The sequence below is a fragment of the Myxocyprinus asiaticus genome, chromosome 39 (assembly GCF_019703515.2).
Source record: "Myxocyprinus asiaticus isolate MX2 ecotype Aquarium Trade chromosome 39, UBuf_Myxa_2, whole genome shotgun sequence".
NCBI classification, from domain to species: Eukaryota; Metazoa; Chordata; class Actinopteri; order Cypriniformes; family Catostomidae; genus Myxocyprinus; species Myxocyprinus asiaticus.
In genome coordinates, this window is record NC_059382.1 from 20,724,353 (window position 1) to 20,751,528 (window position 27,176).

General features: G+C 39.2%; 2 protein-coding genes across 2 annotated transcripts in view; both read left to right on the forward strand.

The window, feature by feature from the left end:
• The window catches only part of LOC127429716 (sortilin-related receptor-like), a 112,424-nt gene extending 98,144 nt beyond the window's left edge, over positions 1-14,280 (forward strand). The window contains exons 36-48 of the mRNA XM_051678822.1: positions 2,315-2,427; positions 2,530-2,634; positions 4,538-4,604; positions 4,711-4,787; positions 4,872-4,959; positions 5,057-5,241; positions 9,226-9,345; positions 9,440-9,604; positions 9,788-9,962; positions 10,321-10,427; positions 10,527-10,725; positions 10,867-11,079; positions 12,353-14,280. Of these exons, the coding sequence (XP_051534782.1) occupies positions 2,315-2,427; positions 2,530-2,634; positions 4,538-4,604; positions 4,711-4,787; positions 4,872-4,959; positions 5,057-5,241; positions 9,226-9,345; positions 9,440-9,604; positions 9,788-9,962; positions 10,321-10,427; positions 10,527-10,725; positions 10,867-11,079; positions 12,353-12,420 (1,682 nt within the window). The 3' untranslated portion in view covers positions 12,421-14,280. The remainder of the gene's footprint in view (positions 1-2,314; positions 2,428-2,529; positions 2,635-4,537; positions 4,605-4,710; positions 4,788-4,871; positions 4,960-5,056; positions 5,242-9,225; positions 9,346-9,439; positions 9,605-9,787; positions 9,963-10,320; positions 10,428-10,526; positions 10,726-10,866; positions 11,080-12,352) is intronic.
• The window catches only part of LOC127429758 (uncharacterized), a 246,816-nt gene that overhangs the window by 3,667 nt on the left and 215,973 nt on the right, over positions 1-27,176 (forward strand). Inside the window, exons 2-3 of the mRNA XM_051678915.1 lie at positions 22-168; positions 578-1,912. Coding sequence (XP_051534875.1) covers positions 22-168; positions 578-682 — 252 coding nt within the window. The 3' untranslated portion in view covers positions 683-1,912. The remainder of the gene's footprint in view (positions 1-21; positions 169-577; positions 1,913-27,176) is intronic.

The window sequence follows — 27,176 nt, forward strand, 5'->3', positions numbered from 1 at the left end:
TCTGAGACTATCTTTTGGCAGAGTCTACTGAGACGCTTCATTAAGAGAGAGGTCCTCCAGGACATCACCACACTACAGCTAACCAAACTGGATTTGGTTCCTGACAAGAAGAACTGGCTCCAACCAAAGGACATTGACATCGGCTTGGGTGCTGAGTCAGTCCTCAAGGTAGTGTGGTAATTTAGAAAGATCTTTTTATAAATTATGTTCAGCAGCAGCAAATATCATTTTATTGTACAAATTATTGAATGAATCAAATAGCAATGCTTCTGCAAGACTTATCATTTGTTGTGTGCACTTTTTTCTTTTCTATTTTTCTAGTCAGGATCATATTTTTGAGTGCGGATCTGTTACTTTTGTCATATTCATGGTTAAGCACCTGTTCTGTGTGCAGTGGCTGACTTGGTATTGAGATAGGCTTTGACATGGTCCACCATTATAAAAAAATGTAGATACAGTAGTGATTCTGCTCATTATAACCATTACAGATTGTTGATATATTATAATGATGTATTGTAATGATTTATCAATATATTTCTTTTCACTTTTTTTGTCTTTTTCACTTGTTTTGTTTTAGGGGATGTCATTCTCCAACAATTTGAAGCCTTCCTGTCTGTTGAGCGCAGAAGTGAGGAGTTCCTCTCCTTCCCACCTATGCAAAAGAGGCATGATGTTTTCTTGAGCAGTTTCCTTAGTAACTACCCGGAGTTTTTTGCTTTTTGCCAGAAGCTTCTGATTTTGTCTCATGGACAGGCCACTGTTGAGAGAGGCTTTTCTGTTAATAAAGAAATCGAAACCTGCAACATGCAAGAGGACACTTTAGTAGCACAGAGGCTGGTATGTGACTATGTCACTCGACAGGGGGTGTTACCAAAGTCCCCCTGACAAAAGAACTCTTGAGTTCGGTGGCTTCAGCTAGGACCAGGTACCGTCTCTACCTTGAGACAGAGAGAAAGAAGAAAGAGTCCCTTGCACAGGGCCAAAAGAGAAAGGTGGCAGAGGATTACTTGGAGGAACTCAAAAAAAGGAAGAACACTACAAACAGTTGCTGCAAGTCTTTCCAGAGATGCAGACAAATTTGCAGAGGAGGCTGAGGGCAAGGCTGGCAGTCAGATGGCTCAGCTAATAACCAAGTCAAACGCTCTGAGGAGGGTCAGCAAGGAGAAATCAGCTGAGCTCAAGAACATTGAGGAGGAGATTCTGGCCAAGGGAGAAGAGCTGAGATTAATGTAGTGCGCGCACACACACACACACACACACACACACACTCATGTGTCCGCAAACTCACGCCAAGATGTTTGTATGTATTTTTCTGTAGTTCAACAATCCATGTAACCTGTCTTCAGTACTATGTTAAATTTGAATAAATTAATTTACTTTGCGAGTAATTTTGTGACTCTGCATTTCCTTTGTATGTTTTTTATTTATTTATTTATTATGTCGTGATATAGGTCTTAAATTTCGTTCATAATGGTCTTAAAAAGGTCTTAAAAAGTCTTACATTTGTCTTGGTGAAACCTGCAGAAACCCTGTTAGTTGTACATCTGGCCTTCCACATCTCGTTCTGTCCTTGTTAGAGCCAGTTGTCCTTTGTCTTTGAAGACTGTAGTGTACACCTTTGTATGAAATCTTCTGTTTTTTCGCAGTTTCAAGCATTGTATAGCCTTCATTCCTCAAAACAATGATTGACTGATGAGTTTCTAGAGAAAGCGGTTTCTTTTTTGCCATTTTTGACCTAATATTGACCTTAATACATGCCAGTCTATTGCATACTGTGGCAACTCAAAAACAAACACAAAGACAATGTTAAGCTTCATTTAACGAACCAAATAGCTTTCAACTTTGTTTGACATAATGGCAAGTGATTTTCTAGTACCAAATTAGCAATTTAGCATGATTACTCAAGGATAAGGTGTTAGAGTGATGGCTGCTGGAAATGGGGCCTGTCTAGATTTGATCAAAAATGACTTTTTTCAAATAGTGATGGTGCTGTTTTTTTACATCAGTAATGTCCTGACTATACTTTGTGATCAGTTGAATGCCACTTTGGTGAATTAAAGTACCAATTTTCTTCCAAAACAGCTAAATCTGTACATTATTCCAATCTTTGTGAGCAATGAATTTTTTTGTTTTTTTTTGTTTTTTGTTTTACCCCCCACAGCTTGTTAGGACAACAACTCAAATTAGCATGGAAGAAATAGCATTCATCACTTGTTGCTTCTTTGTCTCATGCCTGGTTTGGACAGTGTTAACAGTATAGTCTTCTTAAATGCATGCAGAGTGGTTCATTCTAATCCATATGTTTGTGTGGCAGTGCCGGACCCTCCACAGGGTCTGCAGCTGAGCTGTGGCAACGAAGAGGATGGGACAGTGCTGTGCTCCTGGAGCCCCCCGGATAAAGCACACGGACTTGTCAGGGAGTATATTGTAAGTGTGAAGTCTTCGAAGATTCAAAGCCGCAGTTCTTTAAAGCATTCATCTATACATACTTGTATCTAACTGGCTTCATGTCATGTATGTTTCGTACAGGTGGAGTACAGTGAAAAAAACAGCGCAGAGTGGTTTTCTAAGCGGAGCTCTGTCACTAGTGCCCAAGTGAAGAACCTGCAGCCCAGTTCGCTCTACAGATTCAGGGTGAGACACAATGTGAATCACACATTGATTTAAAGTCACCAAGGAATCTAATTTGCCCCTTTTACACATTTTGCGTGCTCCCGGTCTTATTGTGCACGATTCATCAGTGCACGTAATTTAAAAGAAGAAAAAGTTGGTTTTTATAAACTTTCATCAAAAAGTGCGATAACATGCTCTCAGTGATTTTCAGGTGTGAGCTTCATTAACATATTTACCATCCAGAGGGAGGGAGACAAAGTGCGCATTAGTGTCTCTTAGTGGGAGGTCGTTAATAACTTTGTCTGGGCTCCCTGCTGAATTATTGGTTCCAGCAACCAAAACTGTTTAAAAAAAAAAAAACATAAAAACTGTTAGAAAAAATCCTTCTGTCACTGACCAGTGAGCTTTTTCTTTTACTGAAGAACTGACAAGACATCAAGCTTATCTGAACATTTTCATCACACTCTGCATATGATGAAATATCATCACAAATGCTGATTGTAATCCAAAGTGATTCCATCACCGAGCATTTTTCCTGCATTTTTTTCTACATTAAAATTACATCAGAAAACGGATGTACAACAGTTATTGAACTTCACGCACTGAAAGCTGCATATGGTCATACACGTTCTACAACAAGCCTCTATGGGATAAATGCACAAACACGCACTTTCACAAGGTAAAGTTTGTTTTGGAACCTGGTACATTTTCTCATTTAGTTTGGTTCGTATAGGCATATATGAACATGGCAATCGCACTCTGATCAGCTCCAAAACATCCAGCCCGAGACCACCTGGATGAAGAAGATTCACTGTAATTCATCAAAACACGGAAATAGCATTTTGGCGGCCATATTGGAAATAGGTCTATCTTCACGATCGCTTCCCTCTTTTAGATAGCGGCAGAACAGACACAGGTAAAAATGTGGCTTCACTCTTGCTGTATGTGTTTGTGTGCGTTCACGAGAGGGAGAGATGAAGAGCTCCGTGACCTTGAGAACAGGTACTTTTCAATGCAGAAATAATGCAAAAGCAATTAATGATGGATAAAAATAACAACAACGGAAATTTTACAGGTTTGGTCCGTTTTAAAAAATAACCTTGTGAAAGCGATCCGAACCATGAAGAAAATGCAACATTGTAACTATTTTAGTCCAAGCTTCGGAGCAAATCAAGCAAGCTACGGGTCTGAAAATGCCCTAAATCACTCTATTACATTTGTTTATGCTCATGCCGTACTCTTGTTTTTATTTCTGTGAGCTACACATGACAGTGAATCGGAGAGAGAGAGAGAGAGAGTTGTGGAGAGTTGGTATGTTTGTCACCACTCCTCCATTTTGTTTCGGAAAGTGTCATACCTCCGACTGAAGAGAAAGAGATCTCAGCAAAACAGTCCGCATGTGACACCCTTGGCCAAAATAGAGTTGTTTCGAGTCTAGAGTGATACTGTCTTAAAATGACTTTAATTTTCGGCTGATGTCACCTAGTGTCAAAAATAATCCCAAAATGTGTTTTGGGGTTTCATGACCCTTTAAACAATAGCTTTAGGCATGTACTGTTGTAGGTTTTGCAGCCATTTTTGCCAAAAGCTAACACTATAATTTCACAGCAATAATAAATAATGCTAGGTTTAAGAAAGCTGCATACCAATGGGATACATTGAAATGCTCTAGGGGGTGAACTTGACCTTCAGCCTCAAAAGGCCTCCTTAAAAGTGGGAGTAATTCTCTGGCTTCATTCTGCTATGGAAGCCCACTCTACATTTTTTTCTGACTGGATATTCTGAAACGTGTCTCTGAATACCATTACTTGTAAAGATCACAGTAGTAAAATGGGTTGCGACTGTTGTTTAATATTGCCTTTATTGTTAAAAAGAGTTCTTCCTATCACACAGTCTTCTAATCTGTTGTGTTTTATTTTTTTAGGTGGCTGCTGTTACAAGCAGAGGGGTTGGAAACTGGACAGAAATTAAATCCATTGTTCCTCAAAGAGGTAATAATGCCAGTAGATCCAACTTGGCAATTTTAACCGAAGAGCGCTGCCTCCCCCTGCAGGACATTTATGCTTTTGATTAAACGTTGTATAATTTCTCTTTCAGCTCTGTCTCCACCAACTGTTGAGATCACTAGCTTCACGGAGGACTCTATGAGTTTGTCCATCACCTCTGATTATAAGGTTACAGTTTGTTTTGCCTCTGTACGTGGATTGCATTTGTCATTCCATTGATGTTAACTTAATTTTTGTCCCGGCCACGGTTAGGTGAAGGAGTACGTTGTCATCATTTCATGGGTGTTTGATGAACACGTGAAGGAGAGCTGGAATTACACAGTTTCAGGAACATTGAAAGGTTAACACATTAGACATCAGTTATCAAATATCCATCGGCATTTCCACAGGGAGATACGCTACAGTTGTGTGTGATATTTCTATTGTTTCTTGTGTAGTTACAAATCTGACAGCGGGTACGTTGTATGAGGTGGCGGTGTGGGCTCACACAGATGATGGAGACAGTCCTACCGCTCTGTCCCGCCAGCAGACCAAAGGGGCCAAACCTGATCAGCCCTCACTGAAGGCCCGTGCACTTAACCAGACCGCTGTGGACTGCAGCTGGACCGGTCCTCAGGCTGAGGTGAGACTATATAGGCATATACAGAGCACAATACCAAAATTTCAAAAGTTGAAACCAATATTGAACAAATTTTATGAATATTCATTCCACAGCAAAAACGAATATACTAATAAACACCTTGATTTGAAGTTATATATTAATTTATTGTGTAAATATTATTTATAGTACAACCCCAATTCTGAAAAAGTTGGGAAAGTATGAAAAATGCTAATAAAAACAATGAGTGATTTGTAAATTATATTCACCCTTCGCTATATTGGAAACACTACAGCTAAACATTATATGATGTTTTACCTTGTGAATTTCATTGTTTTTTTAATGTGCAGTCATTTCAAATTTATTGCAGCATGCTCCAAAAAAGTTGATACAGGGGCAATTTAAGACTAATAACAATTTGACGAGTTGAAATAACAAGGCAATGTGAAACAGGAGATGTTAAACAGGTGAGGCAATCGTGTCATAGTATATAGGGAGCCTCCAAAAACAGCCTAGACCTTCAAGATCAAGTATCATTCGAGACTTGTCAATTTGCCAACAGATGCTTTAGCAAATAATCCAGCACTTTGAGAACAATGTACCCCAAAGACAAATTGGAAGGATTTGGGGCATTTCACCCTCTACAGTGCACAATATAGTTAAAAGATTTAAGGAATATTGTCAAATCTAGACCCTCAGCCATCACTGTCTTAAAAAACGGCATTCATCTGCAATGGATATCATGAACATGGGCTTGGGATAACTTTAGTAAACCTTTGTTTGTCAACACCACTTGTCGCTGCATCCACAGATGCAAGTTAAGACTTTATTATGCAAATCAGAAGCCCTACATCAACACTATCCAGAAGCGCTGCCGACTTCTCTGGGCTCAGTCTTATCTTAGATGGAAAGTAGAACAGTGGAACTGTGTTTTTTGGTCAGATGAGTCAACATTTCAAAAAGTTTTTGAAAAAAAAGCTGTTGTGTTATCCGGGCCAAAGAGCAAAAGGGCCATCCAAGCTGTTATCAGCGTCAGGTCCAAAAGCCAGTGTCTGTATAGGCCAGGGGTGTGTCAGTGTCCGTGGCATGGGTAACTTGCACATCTGTGAGAACACCATGAATGCAGACAGATACAGTTGAAGTCTACATACACTTAGGTTGAAGTCATTAAAACTCATTTTTTAACCACTCCACAGATTTAATATTAGCAAACTATAGTTTTGGCAAGTTGTTTAGGACATCTACTTTATGCATGACATGAGTAATTTTTCCAACAATTGTTTACAGACAGATTGTATAACTTTTATTGACTATATCACAATTCCAGTGGGTTAGACGTTTACATATACTAAGTTAACTGTGCCTTTAAGCAGCTTGGAAAATTCCAGAAAATGATGTCAATGATGTTTAGCATCTAGGCAATTAGAGTCAATTGGAGGTGTACCTTTGGATGTATTTTAAAGCCTACCTTCAAACTCAGTGCCTCTTTGCTTGACATCATAGGAAAATCAAAAGAAATCAGCCAAGACCAGAGAAAAAAAAGTGGACCGCCACAAGTCTGGTTCATCATTGGGAGCAATTTTCAAACGCCTGAAGGTACCACGTTCATCTGTACAAACACTAGTATGCAAGTATAAACACCATGGGACCACGCAGTAATCATACCACTCAGGAAGGAGACGCATTCTGTCTCCTAGCGATTCATGCAGTTTGATGCGAAAAGTGCAAATCAATCCCAGAACAACAGCAAAGGACCCTGTGAACATGCTGGAGGAAACAGGTAGACATGTATCTATATCCACAGTAAATTGTGTCCCATATCAACATAACCTGAAAGCCTGCTCAGCTCGGAAGAAGCCACTGCTCCAAAAACATAAAAAGCCAGACTACAGTTTGCAAGTGCACATGGGGACAAAGATCTTACTTTTCTGAGAAATGTCCTCTGGTCTGATGAAACAAAAATTGAAATGTTTGGTCATAATGACCATCGTTATGTTTGGAGGAAAAAGGGTGAGGCTTGCAAGCCGAAGAACACCATCCCAACCGTGAAGCATGGGGGTGGCAGCATCATGTTGTGGGGGTGCTTTGCTGCAGGAGGGTCTGGTGCGCTTCACAAAATAGATGGCATCATGAGGAAGGAAAATTATGTGGATATATTGAAGCAACATCTCAAGACATCAGCCAGGAAGTTAAAGCTCGGTCGCAAATGTGTCTTCTAAATGGACAATGACCCCAAGCATACCTCCAAAGTTGTGGCAAAATGGTTTGAGGACAACAAAGTCAAGGTATTGGAGTGGCTGTCACAAAGCCCTGACCTCAATCTGACAGAAAATTTGTGGGCAGAATTGAAAAAGCGTGTGCGAGTAAGGAGGCCTACAAACCTGACTCAGTTACACCAGTTCTGTCTGGAGGAATGGGCCAAAATTCCAGCAACTTATGGTGAGAAGCTTGTGGAAGTCTATCCAAAATGTTTGGCTCAAGTCAAACAATTTATAGGCAATGCTACCAAATACTAACAAAGTGTATGTAAACTTCTTACCCACTGGGAATGTGATGAAAGAAATAAAAGCTGAAATAAATAATTCTCTCTACTATTATTCTGACATTTCACATTCTTAAAATAAAGTAGTGATCCTAACTGACCTAAGACAGGGAATGTTTTCTACGATTAAATATCAGGAATTGTGAAAAACAGAGTTTAAATGTATTTGGCTAAGGTGTATGTAAACTTTTGACTTCAACTGTATGTACAAATTTTGGAGCAGCATATACTGCCATCTAGCACCGTCTTTTCCAGGGACATCCCTGCATTTTCCAGCAGGACAACTTCAAACCACATACTGCCCAGATTTCAAGTACATGGCTGTGTGAGCAGAGTGTGGGTGCTTAATAAGTGTTATTAGAAGAAATGGTGTTTCACAGTGGTAAACACTCGACTGTCCCAACTTTTTTGGAGCTTGTTGTAATCATCTGATTTGAAATTACTGTACATTTTCAAAACACAATTCACAAGGTAAAACATCATAATGTGTAGTTGTAGTGCTTTCAATATAGCAAAGGGTGAATATAATTTACAAATCACTCCTTTTTATTTTTATTGGCATTTTTCATACTGTCCCAACTTTTTCGGAATTGGGGTTATATATCAAAAGTTAACAAATTAAAACATTATATTAAAGTATATTTTCATGAATTTTACATTTTAAACAGTATTTCTCAGTTAAGATTTTAACTTAAAACAAACAGTTAGAAATACATTGAAGAACATAGTAGCAAAAAATAAGCAACAGATAAAATAAAACAATAGAACAAAGATACAAATTACTAAAACAGTGCTTGATGAAATGTAAAATAAACTACTGGGATTATTGTTATATTGCAAAAAATTTTAAAACTAAAAATTATAATATATATTATTCACCCAAAAATGAAAATTCTCTCATAATTTACTCACCCTCATGCCATCCTAGATGTGTATGACTTTCTTTTCTGCTGAACACAAACAAAGATTTTTAGAATATCTCAGCTCTGCTGGTCCATTCAATGCAAGTGAATGGGGGCCAGAACTTTGATGCTCCATAAAGCACTTAAAGTCAGCATAAAAGTAATCCATACGACTCAAGTGATTAAATCCATGTCTTCAGAAGTGGTATGATAGGTGTGGGTGAGAAATAGATCAATATATAAGGCACATTCACTTTTACTTCCACATTCTTCTTTTGTTTTTTGGCAGTTCACATTCTTCGTGCATATTGCCACTTACTGTTTGGGACTGGTAGGTGTAGATTTTCCGTAAAGAATTTACTTACAGTATTCACAGATGCATTTATTAGGCTAACATCACTCACAGCAGTCTCCCTTTAACTGTGGTGACAGTACTCTGATACCTTATTAAGTTGTTACTCTTTACTACTGTAGCAAGATTTGTATTTTTGTGTATATTATGGTACATGTCAGATATACAGTATGTGATTTTGTTCATGTGTATTACTGTATATGTTCTAATAGATGTATGGAGTGTTCTACGCCACCTCATTCCTGGACCTGTACCGCAGACCTCACCAGCAGATCACCACCTCCAACAGCCTAACTCTCATCGTAGACAGCGATGAGCAATACCTCTTCCTGGTTAGCATCCACCATTGTCCTCACTTTTGAGTATGCCATCGGTCCTCATGATAACAGCATGTGCGCAGATATTAAATGTGTGTGTGGTGTTCAGGTGAGGGTGATCTCTCCATACCTGGGTCCTCCATCTGAATATGCTGTAGTGAAGATGATCCCCAATGAGCGACTGCCCCCCCGAAACCTGCATAAAGTGCGAGTGGATAAGACACAGGCCACTCTGAAGTGGCAGCCACCGTACGATTCTCCCGGAAGTCCTCTGGTACGTTGAGTTAAATTCTGGTCCTTTGTCTTCATGTAATTGACTGGATTGTTTGTATACATTTACACATTTGACCAGGGGTCCCCAAACTCTCTATATAAAACAGTTTAATTATTTAGTTGTATTTTAGATAGGGTAGTCTACTCTTGAGTGTTTAAAAGCATCTCTGTGTGTATGTATCAGACGTATGCAGTGCATGTGAGAGACACGGTTCGTAAAACGGAGCGGGACTATAAGGTTAACACTCAGAATAACACAGTGGAGTACACGCTGAAGGGCCTGGAGCCTGGGGGACGATACAGCATCACCATCAGACTGCTTAATATGAGCAAAGAAGCCAGCTACATGCTCAACACTGGTATGGCCCTCTCTTCTTATAACATTCTAGTCTAATAGAACATTTTGTCAAAAATAACTAACCTTTTTGTTTTCATGCTGGGATAACGTGGATCCATCTGTTTTGCACACACCATCTTGAGTGCTGTGAATAAAGCATTAAAGTTCATGGGAGACAAACCAAATAACAGGACATTTTCAGTTCAGCTTTTCACTGAAATTGCTATGCTGACGATATAATTTGTACTGAAGAAAATTGTACCAAATTCGAAAAATGCAAAATAGAAGCATTTTCAGTAGTAGTCACAGACTTTGGGTTCCTGCTGTGCATATAGTCAATATTTTTATTAAAAAATTTTCTTTAAATACATTTATCCCAGTTCCTCTGCCTGCACCTGAAGCCCTTAAGATCATAGAAGAACAGGACCATGTGTTCCTCTTCTGGAAGAGTCTGGCTGTGAAGGACCAAAGCTTCAATGAGAGCAGGGTTAGAGACCTTTCAGTATACTACATGCTCTCTCCATACACCCTTAAATTACACTGGCAATACTGCACACCACAGTACTAATGATCACTGACTCCTCAGGGTTATGAGGTGTACGTGCATGACAGTGTGACCAACTCCTCTTCGTGTTTGGGCAACACCACAGAGACTTTCTTCAGGATCAACAGCCTGCTAGTGGGCCATAACTACACGTTTTCAGTGCGGGCACGCTGCCTACTCAACAACCAGCTGTGCGGAGAGTCTGCGGTGCTGTTATATGATGAACTGGGGAAAGGAGCAGGCATGAGCTTTTACAAACACTTTTTTTGTTTGAAATTTTGCTGCTTTATTTTTCTTAATATAATTTTCTGAAATAAAGGGTTTCTCTGTGGCCATTTGTGGAACAAGGCGTTGCTCCTGACACATTTATGTCGTGTTTCAGGGCCCAATGATGCTGCAGCTCAGTCAAGTAAATCAGGAGACACGGCTGCGGTGGTGGTTCCAGTGTTGTTCCTGCTGTTGGTGGGTGTGTGTGGAGGTCTGGTGGTGCTTTACCTCAGACATCGTCGGCTACAGCACAGCTTCACAGCCTTCGCTAACAGCCACTACAACTCTCGTCTGGGCTCTGCTATTTTCTCCTCAGGAGATGAGCTGGGTAAGACCTAACTAACATCTATTAAAATTGTGTTTTTACTACTTTCTGTTTTTCAATTAAATTCAGGTCACTTCAATTTAGTTCACTTCAATTCATTTTCATTCTGTTCTCTTCAATTCAGTTTTCTTCTATTCAGATTAGGTCAGTTTCTCTTAGGTTTAGTTAAGCTCAGTTCAGTTCTGTTTAGTTGAGTTCAGTTCTTTTCAGTTCAATTCAGTTTAGTTCAGTTCTCTTTAATTCTGTTTAGTTCACATTAATTCAGTTTTGTTCAGTTCACTTTTTAGTTCAGTTTAGATCAGTTCTCTTCAGTTTAATTCAGTTCACTTTAATTCAGTTTCGTTGAGTTCTCTTCAGTTCAGTTTCATTCATTTCTTCTGTTCTCTTCGGTTCAGTTCAGTTTAGTTCAGTTCAATTCAATTCAGTTTAATTCATTTCACTTCAATTCAGTTTAATTCAGTTCGCTTCAGTTCAGTTTAGTTCAATTCACTTCAATTCAGTTTAGTTCACTTCAGTTTAATTCAGTTCGCTTCAATTCAGTTTAATTCAGTTCACTTCAATTCATTTCACTTCACTTCAGTTTAATTCAGTTCACTTCAATTCAGTTCGCTTCAATTCAGTTTAATTCAGTTCACTTCAATTCATTTCACTTCAATTCAGTTTAATTCAGTTCACTTCAATTCAGTTCGCTTCAATTCAGTTTTATTCAGTTCTCTTCAGTTGTTTAATTCAGGTTAATTCAATTCAGTTTAATTCAGTTCACTTCAATTCAGTTCACTTCACTTCAGTTTAATTCACTTCAATTCAGTTCTCTTCAATTCAGTTTAATTCAGTTCACTTCAATTCAGTTCACTTCAATTCAGTTTAGTTTAATTCATTTCACTTCAATTCAGTTTAATTCAGTTCGCTTCAATTAAGTTTAGTTCAGTTCACTTCAATTCAGTTTAGTTCACTTTAGTTTAATTCAGTTCACTTCAATTCAGTTTAATTCAGTTCACTTCAATTCAGTTCAATTCAGTTCACTTCACTTCAGTTTAATTCAGTTCACATCAATTCAGTTTAGTTCAGTTCACTTCAATTCAGTTTAGTTCAGTTCACTTCAATTCAGTTTAATTCAGTTCAATTCAGTTTTGTCAGTTCAATTCAGTTTAGTTCAGTTCTTTTTTATTTAGTTCCGATCTCTTCAATTCAGGTTAGTTCAGTTCAGTTTACTTTTCTACAGTAAAAAAAAACTAAACTAAACTGTTAATTATTATTTTCCCTCTCCTCTGTTCAGGTGATGATGATGAAGATGCTCCAATGATCAGTGGATTTTCAGATGATGTTCCCATGGTGATTGCATAGCTGGATGACTCTTTCTCTTCTCCTTCACATGAGCCCCCTTCCTCTCGAGCCCCCATCACCTTAGAAAGGCTGGATTTGAGTTTCAGGACCCGAAGGAAGAAACAAAAGCATGGAGCAAAAGAGATATTTTTGAATATAAGATGCACTTTTTTCGGATGCGCAATAACTTATTTTTATATATATAATATATGTGGGTATTGGACTTTGTAGGCATTAACTGAAGCAAACTGTGAAGGAGTTTGTTAACTGATCAGTCACTGAACAGGGAAAAGACCCTTATCGTACAACAAGCTCTCACACAAGCATTACATTTGCTTAAAGCCAAAATATACACCTAGCTATGGGTACAACATAAGTGCAAAAACAAACAAAAAAGACACAAAAGGAAAAATTCTATAAAAATCAAACCTCATTTATGTGTACAGATGAAAAAAATGGACCAATGAATGCTGATGATAAGGGAAGGTGGTACGTAGACTGATGACAGCAAATTGCACAGGATTTGATTTTTGCTACATATGCTCGATTTGTCACTTTATGTCAGTAGGCCTGCATTTGTCCACAGTACCTTGTTTACACTTTGTATCCATTTGTTAATTTTTTTTTTTTTTTTTTTTTTTTTTTTTTTTTGCTGTTAGCAATAAATTTATTCCCTCTGCTTTTTAAAAATGTGAAATTTGTAACATATGTTTGTTGTTTTATCAGTTATTTTCAGATGAGAATGACCAAAATGAGAAGACATTGAAAATGTCTTTCAGACAAAAACATATCGGTAACAATTATATGAGTGTTGTTCAGTCTGTACGAATAGCTTAAGCTTACTGTCTGCTATTTTCCTTTGTTTTATCTGACTAATTTTATCTAGCAAAAATATTATTGCATATCCTGTGTGCTGCCATTGTTTTAGTCCTTTAGTGTTCTCAGGGAGCTGGGTTAATGTAGATTGTACCAGCGTTTCAGTCACACCGCCACAGGCAGCGCAGTGTGTTTGATTCTGAGACTCTGTACAGTAGTTCCAAATTGCATTGAAGCCTTTGCAGTTCTTGTCATAGCATAAGGCTTCATTCTAGTCTTTTGTGCCAAGCTTACATAAAAGCAGAGGTGAGAGTAACTGTCTTGCCTTCCCTATACATTGTGAAGAGGTTAAATCCATATTTAGTTTTAACTGGATTGCTGGTGTTATGTAAAAGATTTGTTTATGAATGTATATTTTTCTCTCTTTTTTCTTGTAAATTGTATTGAAGTGACCAGATAAAAGAAAAATGGTTACAGTCTACCCCCTTTTTCTTTAAAAGAACAATTTACCCAAAAATGAAAATTCTGTCTTGATTTACTCACCCTTATGTTTTTACCAAACCTGAATGACTTTATTTCTTCAGGGGAACACAAAGGAGATGTTAGGCGGAATTTTAGACTCAGCATCAAATTTCTTCACAATTTCTCATATGGGTTTGGAACAACATGAGGGTGATTAAATGATGACAGAATTTTCATTTTTGACTAAATTGACTACATTTTAGCATTGTAAATTAGGTTTATGGACAGTTTACATTCAACTGTGTGTGTTCATTATTAATAATACCCTCTCCATTCTTTATTGATATTAAACAAAACTATACACTCAATAATAATTATGGCAGTTTTCAGAGAAATTGTTTCTTTTAGTACCACATTGCCTTATTACAACACACTGAGTAATGTATGTAGCAGTATGTCCATGTGATCACACATGCACACGCTCACAGAAAAGTAAAAAGATGGAATAACGTGACAGAAAATGTGTGTATCGACATATTATATTGTGAATTACCACTGTAAAATGTTTTTAAAGTTCCAGTACAGCACTTGTGTAAATTCTGAGCCACCGTTTTTCTTTGTATTGTTTGTGTTTCGTATTCACATCCATTTGTGACAATGTTTGTCATGCCCAGTTTGAAAACCCATTTTTTGTTTTGCTCAATAAGATGTAAAAAGTTTTACAGAGCAGTGACGTTGGGCACAGCAATGTTTAAATCTATGACCTTGCCTGTCTACTGAGGGTTTTAAAGATGAGAATATTTTAAGTGGTACAGTCTGAGATGTTTTATGAACCTCTTATCATAAAATAAATGTGGAAAACTGTTGAATTGGGCTCCTCTTACTGTGTGAAGCAATGGGGCTTATAATCAATACCCATAAGTGGACATTAATCATGTTAATTTGTGTGTCAGAGAAACTAATAAAGGATTCATTAGGAATCTTCTCAATCGTTCCTGCACATCTTAAAGGGTCCATATCATATTTACCCCCTTAGATTAGGGTTGATTTCAAAATCTCAAGCAAAATTCAGTTTCTCATTCTAGGATCATTTTATGGCATGCTTTTATCCAAAACGACTTACAGTGGTTTTAGAGGAACAACCTCCCTTGAGCTACCTGGCGTAAAGCCCATTTGGGGTTTGATCCAAATAGTCCACATCATTAACCACTAGGCTACATCAATGTTTCCTTCCCCCACAAAATTTGACGCAAATCAACCTGTTTATACGCTCGATTACACATCATTGGAAATAGAAAAGGCAATTTCGAAAATAAGGAAACCCAAGGCAAACAGTTTGCTTCATTTGCCTGTTTCAGCCTGTAGACCTATGCCCTGTGTTTATTGATGTGTGGACTTCATTTGAGCTACAATAAGACGTTTATTGAGGTGGGGCGTCTTTATGTACAGCATGTTGCTGTCCCTGTTTATTTGAACTTGTCGTCCTTTATTTATCCTCGCCTCACACTCCTCCAACACAGATGGAGGGACGTTGTTTACTTTTGTGACGTCATAGGGACAGGCGCACAGATGAACACTTGAGTCTTGAGAGACTGTTTGCTATTTATCCTACAAGAGATGTATTCAGAAACTTGTCCTAAGCTTTAACGTGTGTTCGTGAGAGAAATTTTGCTTTGTTAGTTAATTAAATTAGATATTTGTTTTACAGTAATATGTGAATATCTGGTAAACAGTTCTTGCATTATGTACACAAACAGGATGAACATCTGTAATGGCATTATAACAAATACTACCATGAAGTACGTATACGATACGTTACATTTGAAAATGTGTGTATATTAAACGTTTATTTTAAAAAAGTGAATTTATTGTTAATACCGCTTCCTTAAACCACCACCAGAGGTCTCTCATGCATTCATTTACGGCTGACGTCGCCTTCAATGTCATATCGGTTTGGCGGGAAGATGTATTTCAACCAAAAGAAGACAGGAAACTCTAATGATCAAATTTGTATACTGAATTCTTAATTTTCCCTTGCTATGTGATAAAAACAGAACGCAAACACAATTTCTATAATTTATTTAAGCAGAGATTTGAACACTTTTCTGTATTCGTTTGCAGGTTCGAGAGAATTCCCAAATGTCTATAAGAATTTCTTGTTCCTCAAAGATTCTAGCAAAATTTTTGAAACTGTCATGAAAAATGTTATCATGAGGAAATGTTCTTCTTCTGTTTTTACCTTTTGTTTTTTATTTTCTCTGTCTGTCTCTTTGTCATACTCTCTGCCTTTCTTTCTGTCAGTCTGTCTCTTTTTTCTGTCTGCTGTCTGTCTGTCATTCTGTCTGTCTGCCTCTTTTTCTATCTCTTTTTCTATCCTCTGTCTGTTCTTTTTGTCTGTCTGTCTTGCATTCTTTCTTTTTCTTTCTGTCTGTCTGCCTTTCGTTCTTTTCTCTGGCTGTCTGTCTCCTTTCTTTCTGTCTTGCATTCTTTCTTTTTCTGTCTGTCTGTCTGTTGTTCTTTCTGTCATTCTATTTTTGTACTTTCTACCTTTCGTTCTTTCTTTTTGTCTTGTCTGTCTCTTTTTTCTGTCTGCTGTTTGTCTGTCTGTCTGTCTGTCTGTCTGTTGTTCTTTCTTTCTGACATTCTATTTGTCTTTCTGTCTGTCATTCTGTTTGTCTGTCTGTCTCTTTCTCTCTCTGTCTGTCTGTGTTGTTCTTTCGTTCTTTCTGTCTGCCTGTTGTTCTTTCTTTCTTTCGTATATCAGTGTAATAATCATAAGATGATGTGCCTAAGTAGAAGTCCACACTGACCGTATGTGGCCATAAAATCATGTCCTCTTTGATGTTTGTAATAGATGTGAGCTGTCCACTGTGTGCAGATAAGGCCTGTTAAGTTTTACAATGCTTAGGCTGCGCTGGGACAAACAATTACATGGGGTCAATGTGGTAATGGATCTGTGTCTTTAAAGAAAAGGTCAGATGGAAAGGTCCATGTCTAAAAATAGATATGAAAATGTTGAAATGACCCTATCTATCTTGTTTCCTGTACCCTCTGACTAAAATGTAGGTGCTTATGTGTATTGTTGTTGTCATAAAATAATTTGTTTTTATAAACAAATCAAAAGTACAAACAGTACAAAAGGACCATAAAGATGACTCAAAAAAATTGAGGTTGAAAGGAAACACCAGCAGTGCATGAGCACAAAACACCTATTTTGTGTAACAAATGAACACTGTAGCTCACTGGAGCACTTAATCTAAGATGTTTTTTTCTTTTCTTGGTTTGCTTCTTTCCTCTGTCCAATACTTACAGCTTATTAATTAATAGAGTAGGATTTCTGACACCCAAGCATGGCTGCGATGAGAATCAGGAAATAGTAAAAAGCTTTCTGGAGTGCAGATTGTGTTGCTAGACAGACACTTTCATCATTTCTTTAGAGATAATTTTAATACATTTTTGATCTGAGAATATATCATCACATTTAAAATAATTACATAAAAGTATCTATTTATGAAATCAGACATATCGAGATGCTTTTTAAATTTTTAATTTAGAGATAACCTTTGCAATAAATTACATATTTTACATTAATAATGTTTTATAAATTTTTATAATTTTATTATGCATTCTATTGACAGCAGTAATTACTAAAAGTTCAGCTCATTTACAGTATGTACACTACCGTTCAAAAGTTTGGGGTCACTTGCCTGAAATGTTTCTCATGATCTTAAAAACCTTTTGATCTGAAGGAGTATGCTTAAATGTTTTAAATTAGTTTTGTAGAAAAAATATAAATGTGCCAACATATTAATTTATTTAATTACAAAACTAAACTTTTATTTAAAAAAAAAGTTTTTGAAATGGATGACTTGGACCGAATAATAAAGAAAAGCAGCCACTAAGTGCCCAACATAGATGGGAACTCCTTCAATACTGTTTAAAAAGCATCCCAGGGTGATACCTCAAGAAGTTGATTGTGAAAATGTCAAGAGTACATGTCTGCAAAATCTAGGTAAAGTGTGGCCACTTTGAAGATGCTAAAATATAACACAGTTTTGATTTATTTTTTATTTTTTTTAGTCACAACATAATTCCCATATTTCCATTTCTATTATTCCATAGTTGTGATGACTTTACTATTATTCTAAAATGTGAAAAAAAAAAAAAAAATACAATTAAAGAATGAGTAAGTGAACCTAAACTTTTGAACGGTAGTGTATGTACTCATTTATGTTGTTCATATGTTCAGATAAAACCAATCAGATAAAATCAGTAGGTCTCATTGATATTGTGGAAGCACCTGTTTAGATTTACTGGTCATTGGTCCCTTAATACAGCTGTGACCTCTTTCCATACAGACCTGATTTTCCCTGTGTGCCAGTACATCCTGTGTTTATGTGATCAGCAGCATCCACATCAGGAGCCTCGTGAACTTCACTCTCCCAGGGGTCAAAGGGCATCAAGCAGGTGGCGAAATAAGGTCAAGGGCAGGTTCAGCACAAGACGATAACAAGTAAGTCTTACTGCTCTTTGTTGGAGAACCAAAGTTTAAATGGATGTAAAAAAAGTTGTCTTTTTCTTGTACAGCTTTGAATCTTAATATAAATTACCTTCAGTGTTTTTGACAGCAATTTGGGCCTTTCTCTTATGGGTCATGACTTCCTCTCTGCCTAATGCTTGAGGCGGTTTGTTCTCGGCTCTAGAGTGATATAACTTCCTTGACCCTTTCATATAAATTCTTGTGATTGGGAGCTCTGCTGTCACAACACCATCCAAGGGGTATTAAGTGCAAGTCTAAAAGGTTTTGGCATTCAGTTTAAGAGTATAAGAAATGGAGAAAACCATTTTTCATAGGTTTGCTTTGAAATGACTCACTTTGGTTTCACAAGAAAAAAGCATGACAGCTAAGGCCTTTTTAAGGCATTGGTTTGATATACTCTAGTGTAGTCTGCGTACATTATGTAAAGCAGCGGTTCACAAACTAGGGTGCGCAGACCGACCACAGGGGTTCAGTCGAGATAGGGTGATGGGTGCTTGACATTTGTCAGTGGTTAGAAAGGGGTGCATGCTCCTAAAAGTTTGGGAACCGCTGATTGAATGTAATAATAAAAAAAACATACTGTATCACCCCATTTTCCAAAGTTCATCCCACCAATTTCAAATGACCAAACAGGCATCAACATTTTAGAGCATTCAAACAGAGATTCTTTTTAAACCCCCCCCCCCCCCCCCCCCCAACCCCCCTCCTTTAATTCTCCTTTCACTCCAAAAACTCCCCTTGATTTAGTGAATGCTTGCCAGGACAAAGCTAGGCAACATGGAAACCAGCTGTGTCGGAACGGTTTGTTTCACCGACTCCTAAGCGAACATGGTCACCACCTCACAAATTCTCATCCAGGAAATTTTTTATTTGTCTTTTTTTTTTTTTGTTTTGTTTTCAATAAAGGCTTTACTTGAGTTACGATTTCCAATAATTTTTTTTTTCAATAAAGGCTTTACTTGAGTTACGATTTCCAAATTCTCCCTCATTTTGGCCTCCATTTTGGATATATGGCAAAGCTTTGAAGTGTACACAGTGCTGCTGTGTCTCCTGTTACACATGGCCCCACTCTGGATGCTATGTTTAGCTTAGGAGAGGTGTCACCTAGTCTCCATCAGCACAAGCCAAGTCTCCACAAACACTGGGCACAGTTGAGCTGGCTTACCACCTCCAGCCCAGCTGCTGATTCAGGTCCAGGGATGGAGCTGTGAAGCTCTGAAGATGCCTGTGGCATCCCAACATCCTGTCTGAAGTGCCGGCAGTCTCGTCTCTCACTGTAGGTACTATTGCAGTCAATCTTGGCAGATGTCACTACACCTGCAGGCCTTTTATCCTGTATGCTTAAAGACTCCATGAAATCAAAATTGGAGTTTAGTGGCTTTTAGTCCATGTATCATTGTCCTAATTTTGTACTATGCACAGGGCCTGAAATTCGGCCCGGGATTGCGGGTATTGTGCACAATTTTAATCATTCCCACAAGTTCCACGTTCATAGAGCGGGAAATTCCCACACACTTTTATTCACTTTACAGTGCAGCTGCGAATTATTAAAGCAGCTTCTCTTCCTCCACACCACCCGTACAACTGTGCTTTTGATATACTTCCTGGTACTTCTCCACCTCTGGGACGTCTGTATTCCCTCTCAGCCCCTGAGCGGGAGGCCATGGAGAGGTATATTGTTGATTCTCTTGCAGCCGGTATTATTCAGCCCTCTTCCTCTCCGGGTGGGGTGGGGTTCTTCTTCGTGGGGAAGAAAGATGGCTCTTTGCGTCGCTGCATAGATTATCGGGGGCTGAATGACATCACGGTAAAGAATCATTATCCTTTACCGGTGATGTCTTCGGCCTTCGAACTCTTGCAGGGAGCTTCTGTCTACACGAAGTTGGACCTCCGCAATGCTTTGGGGGATGAACAGAAGACGCCTACGGGGCATTTTGAATACTTGGTCATGTCTTTCGGCATTTCCAACACCCCGGCTGTCTTCCAGGCACTCGTCAGTGATGTGCTGTGTGACATGATCAGTCAATTCGTTTTTGTGTATCTTGATGATATCCTCATTTTTTCTAGTAACTCACGTGACCGTGTCCAGCACTTCAGGAGAGTGCTTCAGCGATAGCTGGAAAATCGTTTGTTTGTCAAGGTGGAGAAGTATGAATTTCATGCACAGTCAGTTCCATTCCTGAGGTTTGTCCTCTCGCCTGACGTTATCTGGATGGACCTGGCCAAAGTAAAGGCAGTTGCGGATTGGCCAGTACCAGATTCTCCCAAAGCGGTCCAGCGGTTTCTGGGATGTGCCAGTTTTTACCGGCAGTTCATCTGGAATTTCAGTTAGACTGCCGCCCCTCTGATGGACCTAGTTTCCACCAAAACTCGTTTCTGTTGGTCCTAGCAGGCTCAGCCTGTTTTCCAAAAGCTAAACAGCTGCTTTGTTTCAGCTCCCATTCTGGTTAATCCTGACCCGTCTCGTCAGTTTGTGGTGGAAGTGGATGCATCAGAGGTGGGGTAGGGGCTTTTTTGTCCCAAAGATCTCTGTCGGACCGGAGGATTCACCCCTGCGCATTCTTTTCTCATCGCCTTACCCCTGCAGAACGGAACTACGACATCAGGAATAGGGAGTTACTGGCTTTGGGTGAGTGGTGTCACTGGTTGGAGGGTTCAGGGGTTCCATTCGTGGTTTGGAACGACCACAAGAACTTTGAGTACATCTGCACCGCAAACCGACTAAATTCCAGGCAGGCTCGCTGACACTTTTCTTTGGCAGGTTCGATTTTCTGGCTCGTATTGCCCCGGGTCTAAGAATGGTAAATCTGACACTTTGTCCTGCTCTTTTGAGACTGAGAACACCTCGACCTCCCTGGATACCATTATTCCAACCAACAGGGTGGTGGCAGTGGTGTCCTGGGAGATTGAGTCCAAAGTCCGCTCTGCTTTGTGCGACTTCACCATTCCCACGAAGTGTCCAGAAAACCTGATGTTTGTTCCTGAGTCGGTCCAAACTCATGTCCTCCGGTGGGGTCATTCCTCTAAACTGGCCTGTCATCCAGGAGCTACTCGTACCCAGGCATTAGTTAAGCAACGGTTCTGGTGGCCCTCCTGGTGTGGGATGTACAGAGTTTCGTTTCAGCCTGTCCGGATTGTGCTAGCAACAAGTTTTCCAGTTGACCCCCTGCGGGGCTCCTTCAGCCGCTGCCAGTCCTTTCGAGACCCTGGTCTCACTTTGCCATGGATTTCTGAATCCACTGAAAAAGTTATTTTAACTGTAGTAGACCGGTTCTCGAAGGTGGCTCATTTAATTCCCCTCCCCAAATTACCTTCAGCGAGGGAGACAGCGGCTGTAGTCGTTGACCACGTCTTCCGTATTCATGGCCTCCTGATAGACAAGGTCTCTGACAGGGGACCTCAATTCATGTCTAAGTTTTGGGCAGAATTCTGTTGACAGCTGGGGGCGACTTCTAGCTTGTTGTCTGGCTTCCACCTCCAGACCAGTGGACCATCACCGCTCTAAGCCCCCGGTTTATGTGTGTGGACAGAAGGTCTGGTTGACCTCCCAGGACATTCCTTTCTGACTTTCGTCACATAAGATGGGACCTAAATTTATTGGACCATTTACAATCACTAAGGTGCTTAGTCCGGTGGCGGTTTGTCTCAAATTAACGCCCCCCCCCCCCCCCCCCCCAACTCCTCTGTTCCCCTGCCTCCTCGTCTAATAGATAGGGGTCCGGCTTACTCTGTTAGACATCTTCTTGATGTAAGGTGGAGGGGCAGAGGATATCAGTATCTGGTAGACTGGGAGGGCTATGGTCCGAAAGAGAGATGCTGGGTTCCGGCTCATGACATCATGGATCCCACCCTCATCGGCGAATTCCATCAGCGTCGTGGTGGACCTTCAGGGGAGGGACCCTAGGGAAGGGGGTACTGTCACATTTCTGACTTATCTGGTGGTTCCTTTTGTGTGTCTGTGTGTTTTTGTTCGCCTCATGTGTTTTCCTTTGCTGCGGGAGTGGAGCAATCAGCATTTCCTTGGATACACTCGTTTGTGCCACTCACAAGGTAATCACCTCCACCTGTTACCGCTGTGTATTTATTTCCCTCTCGTGCCTTGTCTAGTCACCAGGATTGTTCCCGTTTTTTCTTCGTGTGCAGTCTTGCCTTCCTGTCGGCCTGTTTTCACCCTGTTTTCTCAGTATTTTCCAGTGTGGATTCGGTGGTTACCGCTCCTGGTTTCACCTGTTGGATTTATTGTATGGACATTTGCTCTGAACTGTTACTGCTCTGTGGATTACTCAACTCGTCACATTGTCATCCTCTCCGCCATTCCTCGCCCGGGTGTCTCAGCTCATCACTGTCATCATTGTCACTCACCTCTCTGCAACCAGGACTGGGTTTTCAGTCATCAGTTCATTATTACATTCATTTGTGTTTCAATAAAACTTTTCATTTTAATTCCCTCTGCATTTGGGTCCTTCCTTAAACCACACCTGACACTCTGCTTCTCTCGCTCCGCATCAGATCGTGTTTTGATCATGTGCTAAATTATGTGACCATTCGGACCATTTGTTCAAAATATACTGTCCTAGTGAGTAACACTGTTGCTCCCTGTGCTATAGCCTACTTCCCTGCCCATCGGCTCATGATCACAGTATGCATCTGTCTGTTTGAAAAGCCTCCTCACCAGCTAGAAGCCAAAAGTGTGGGAAGGATGGATGTTATATATTATTAAGTTAATCAGGTCTGAGAGAACACAAAATATAATGTAACCAAATGCTACAATGTAGTTAATAATAATATTAACTAAAATAATATCTAGATAAATTGCCTTGATGTGAAATAAAACATAATTAATGATACAGTAATCATTTGACATTAACCACATTTAGTGTATGAATCATATCTTTGACTAATTTTCATTGTGAAATGTTTATTTTTGCATTGTTTTATTCAATTGGCATGAAGAATTGCTAAAAAAAAAAGTTTTAGCTCCTCATTCCAAATCTGGAGAAATGTTGTCATCTCCTCTATGTTGGTGCATTAGTTTTGTAGGCTATGTTAATTTAATAAAAAAACTTGCAAGTTGGGGGGCCTGGGTAGCATCAGCGAGTATTGACGCTGACTACCACCCCTGGAGTTGCGAGTTCGAATCCAGGGTGTCCTGAGTGACTCCAGCCAGGTCTCCAAAGCAAACAAATTGGCCGGTTGCTTGGGAGGGTAGAGTCACATGGGGTAACCTCCTTGTGGTCACGATTAGTGGTTCTCGCTCTCAGTGGGGCACATGGTAAGTTGTGCGAGGATCGCAGAGAATATCATGAGCCTCCACATGTTGTGATTCTCCTCGGTGTCATGCGCAATGAGCCATATGATAAGACACGCGGACTGACTGTCTCAGAAGCGGAGGCAACTGAGACTTGTCCTCCGCCACCCGGATTGAGGTGAGTAACCGTGCCACCATTAGGACCTAGTAAGTAGTGGGAATTGGGCATTCCAAAATTGGGGAGAAAAGGGGATAAACAATTTTTTTTTTAAAAACAAAAAAAAAACACAAAATGTTGCTCCCAAATAGATTTAATGAGCTTGCCAAACAATATATGAACGTGACGTTTCAAGTTACATGTTCTTCATCAGTCTGATGAAGAGCATGTAGCTCGAAATGTCACATTCATATATTGTTTGGTGTTTTTCATTGATACATACTTTTTTGGTCATGCACCTGGATTTAAATAATGTTTGGAGGTGCGTGCTTTTTTATTTTTTAGATATGTTCATTTAATAGCCAAAATATTTGGAAATACAGTATGTGAATGAGAAAAAAAAGTTTTGTTTCAGTAACAATGAACATATGCAATGTACAGATCATGCAATTTTGTAATTATTGAAACATGCGATTTTTCAAATTGAATTGTTTATATTATAACATAAAAGGATGACAGGGTAATTTTATAAGGTTAGAATAAAAAATAAATAAATAAAAAAAAAGCCCTTGTATAGGGGGAAAAAAAAAAATGCCCCTGGAAATCAAATATTGCCACTTATTGGAAAAGTTTATTTCTGACCCTTGTTCCATCTGACCTATACAGGAATTAAGAAAAGTAGCCCCCCGTGAGTTTTAGGTGAGTTTGTTGTAAAATGTCGGATGTTTTAGTGTTATGCATGTTATGAGTTTTCATGGAGTCTTTACATTAACTTTCCAACCTATTACTTCCAGAAAAATAACATTGACTCATTTTATAAGTTGACAGATCTTACAAGTGTTCTGTTGTAAACATTTTTGTCCCTTTTAAGTTCAGCTAAATGAGTCCAGACATTTGGAACATTACTAGCTCTGCTGATGAGCATGAGAAAGACAAACAAGACCAGACACAGAGACTGTTCTCCTGATACCAGCTCCATCTTCTTTTCTGGACCACTGGCATGAAACCTCAAACAAACAGCCAAAAGGGACTTTGCTATTTACACTTTTCAAAAGCACATTAATCTTCGGTGAACCTTTCCCATGTATAAGGCAACTAATGTTTATTGGGCTGGCTGCAGATTTTTTTATTATTTGTAAATGTTTACAGAGTATGTCTGGCAAATGGAGGTATAGTTAGCACCTTTTTAATGCACAGATTGCGGATGTAACAGTGCCAAAATGATCCCCATCTACTTTCCGCATTTTATATTACATAATATGTAAGAAAACAAACACTCACAGTATGTTGGATTTTTGTCACTTTGTTAATGCTAGCACTTAGTTTTACACATTATTGCTACATGCAAACTTCTGATATGGATAGAATTGTTTCGAGAGATGAATACAGACCACATAAGTTGGAGCAACTAATGTAATGGTGAAGTATGTCATTTCTGTGGCATACTGAATTTTTTTTTCAAGTTTTTAAACAGGTTTATCGAACCCCATTTTGCCATAGGTCAGACAAACAGATTGTGCCACCTAGGCATGTGACGGTATCAAATTTTCACGTCACGATAATTGCTGAAGCTTTTATCACGGTATATCACAACTTACCTTGATCTCTCTGAATTGCACAGGATGATTGTCCCGCAGATGAGCGAACATGTTGGAGGTGTTCCTGTGTTTCGCTGCCGCTTTTCTGCCACGTTTTACACAAAAGGGAAATCATCTCCAACCAACAATCCCTCTGCATTTTTATGGAACACAAAATACTTCACTTCTGACTCAGCACTATTAGAATGCAGATAAAGGGTTGGCTGCGTTCCTCCTTCAGCCATGCTTCTAGTCCACACTGGTTTATTTACATCAGAGTGTGTATGTGTCATTTGTGTCGCATACAAGCAGGGTTGTGAATCTTGGGATAAAATCTTGGGTCGTTGATGGGATAAAAACTTCTGTGCGAAAAATCTAAACAATTTGGCTAAAAGGTTATCTAAAATTATTTGCAGTATTTTGAAGTGCCCACGATAACAATATTGTGCATGTTAATTACCGTGATATACCATATAACCAAATACGTCGCATGCCTAGTCCTGCCAAACACCAACACACATGCCATTAGTTGAGCCAATGATGCTGTGTCAGGCTGCTCAAACAAACTGAGCAATGTTTTGATACTGCCACAGTGTTCACATAATTTGGGGGAAAATCAACCTACAAATGGTTTATTTACTGTATAGTTGTCTCTGCATATTAATTTGGAATTGGAGAAAGTTTTTTTTACTTCAAAAAGCTGTAGGCAAGTGATCAATTACTTCCTTCGTCTTTTAGCAAATCATTATGAGCAACACATAGGAAACATAATTATTTCCTCTGGCTGTGTGAGTAGGGCTTTCAGTAAATGTGAAGATAGATGTTTCCTCTAAGTCGGTGCTCGTCTGCTCTGTCTGTGTGTCAGCGCTCAGTCATGGTGGCGCCTGGTTCGGCACTGCAGCCACTGCCAGGGCAGTATAGATATTGTCGTTTCCTCGCTTACGGAGCTTCATCTCCCCCACCCCACTGTAGCAAATGACACCCTCACTCCATAATAGCCACATTTTTTCAAACCATTGTGGCGTGGACTGCTATTGTTCTACAGTCTTGCATTGCATTTCCACTGCAATTCTGCTTATTTTCAGATTCCATTAATGCAGCAACACATTTTGCATTAAACAGGAGACAAAGAAAAAGTGAATGTGAAAAAGGGGAAGAAAGAGCCATTGCAAACATCTTAGTTGGTTTGTATGAAAGGGACAATGGGGACAGTGTGCTGTGCAAGAATGATTGATAAATATTGTGTTCCGCAACAGAGTTGAGCTGTCTTCTGTGGGGAAGCAGATGTTACTGACATACCAGTGGGGTTCAAAGGGTTCAAAGAGTCCATGAGTAAAAATGCTTCTATTGAATATTTTTCGGCTTTAATACAGTTTTTTTTTAGTTATTTTTATCATTTGTTTTTATTTCAAAATATATCATCAGCATACCGAATTGAGTGAAACATTAAATTTGAATATACATTTGAGAATGTCTTAGTATTTGTGTCCCGCTTTTGTTTTATTGACAGCATGCACTCAAAGTGGCATGGACATGATGGTCCATGTTATCTAGCATAATTTGAGAAGAGCATTTTTGTGCTTCAGTGGAAGGCATTTACAAATGAGTTAACATGGTCAATATCATACATTTGCTTTTGTAGTGTTTTTGATGCTGGTCCCCAGTGAGGTATGCTGTTATGCTGGTGTCCCCACCAGGCTTCTGAAATAGCTTACAACAAGGTAAACAACATAGCTGTGCTGGTCCACCAGCTAGACCAGCACCAAACCAGCATAAACCAGCATAAACCAGCTTGGACCAGCATGGACATTCAAGACTCCCTTGGTCAACCAGCTTATTATGGAAATACCATACTGGTTACCAGAATTTTGTGCTGGTGAACAACATTCTGCAGGTTAACCAGCTAGACCAGCACTAACCAGCACTAACCAGCAAAAACCAGCTATGACCAGTTCAGATGTTCAAGCCTCCCTTGGT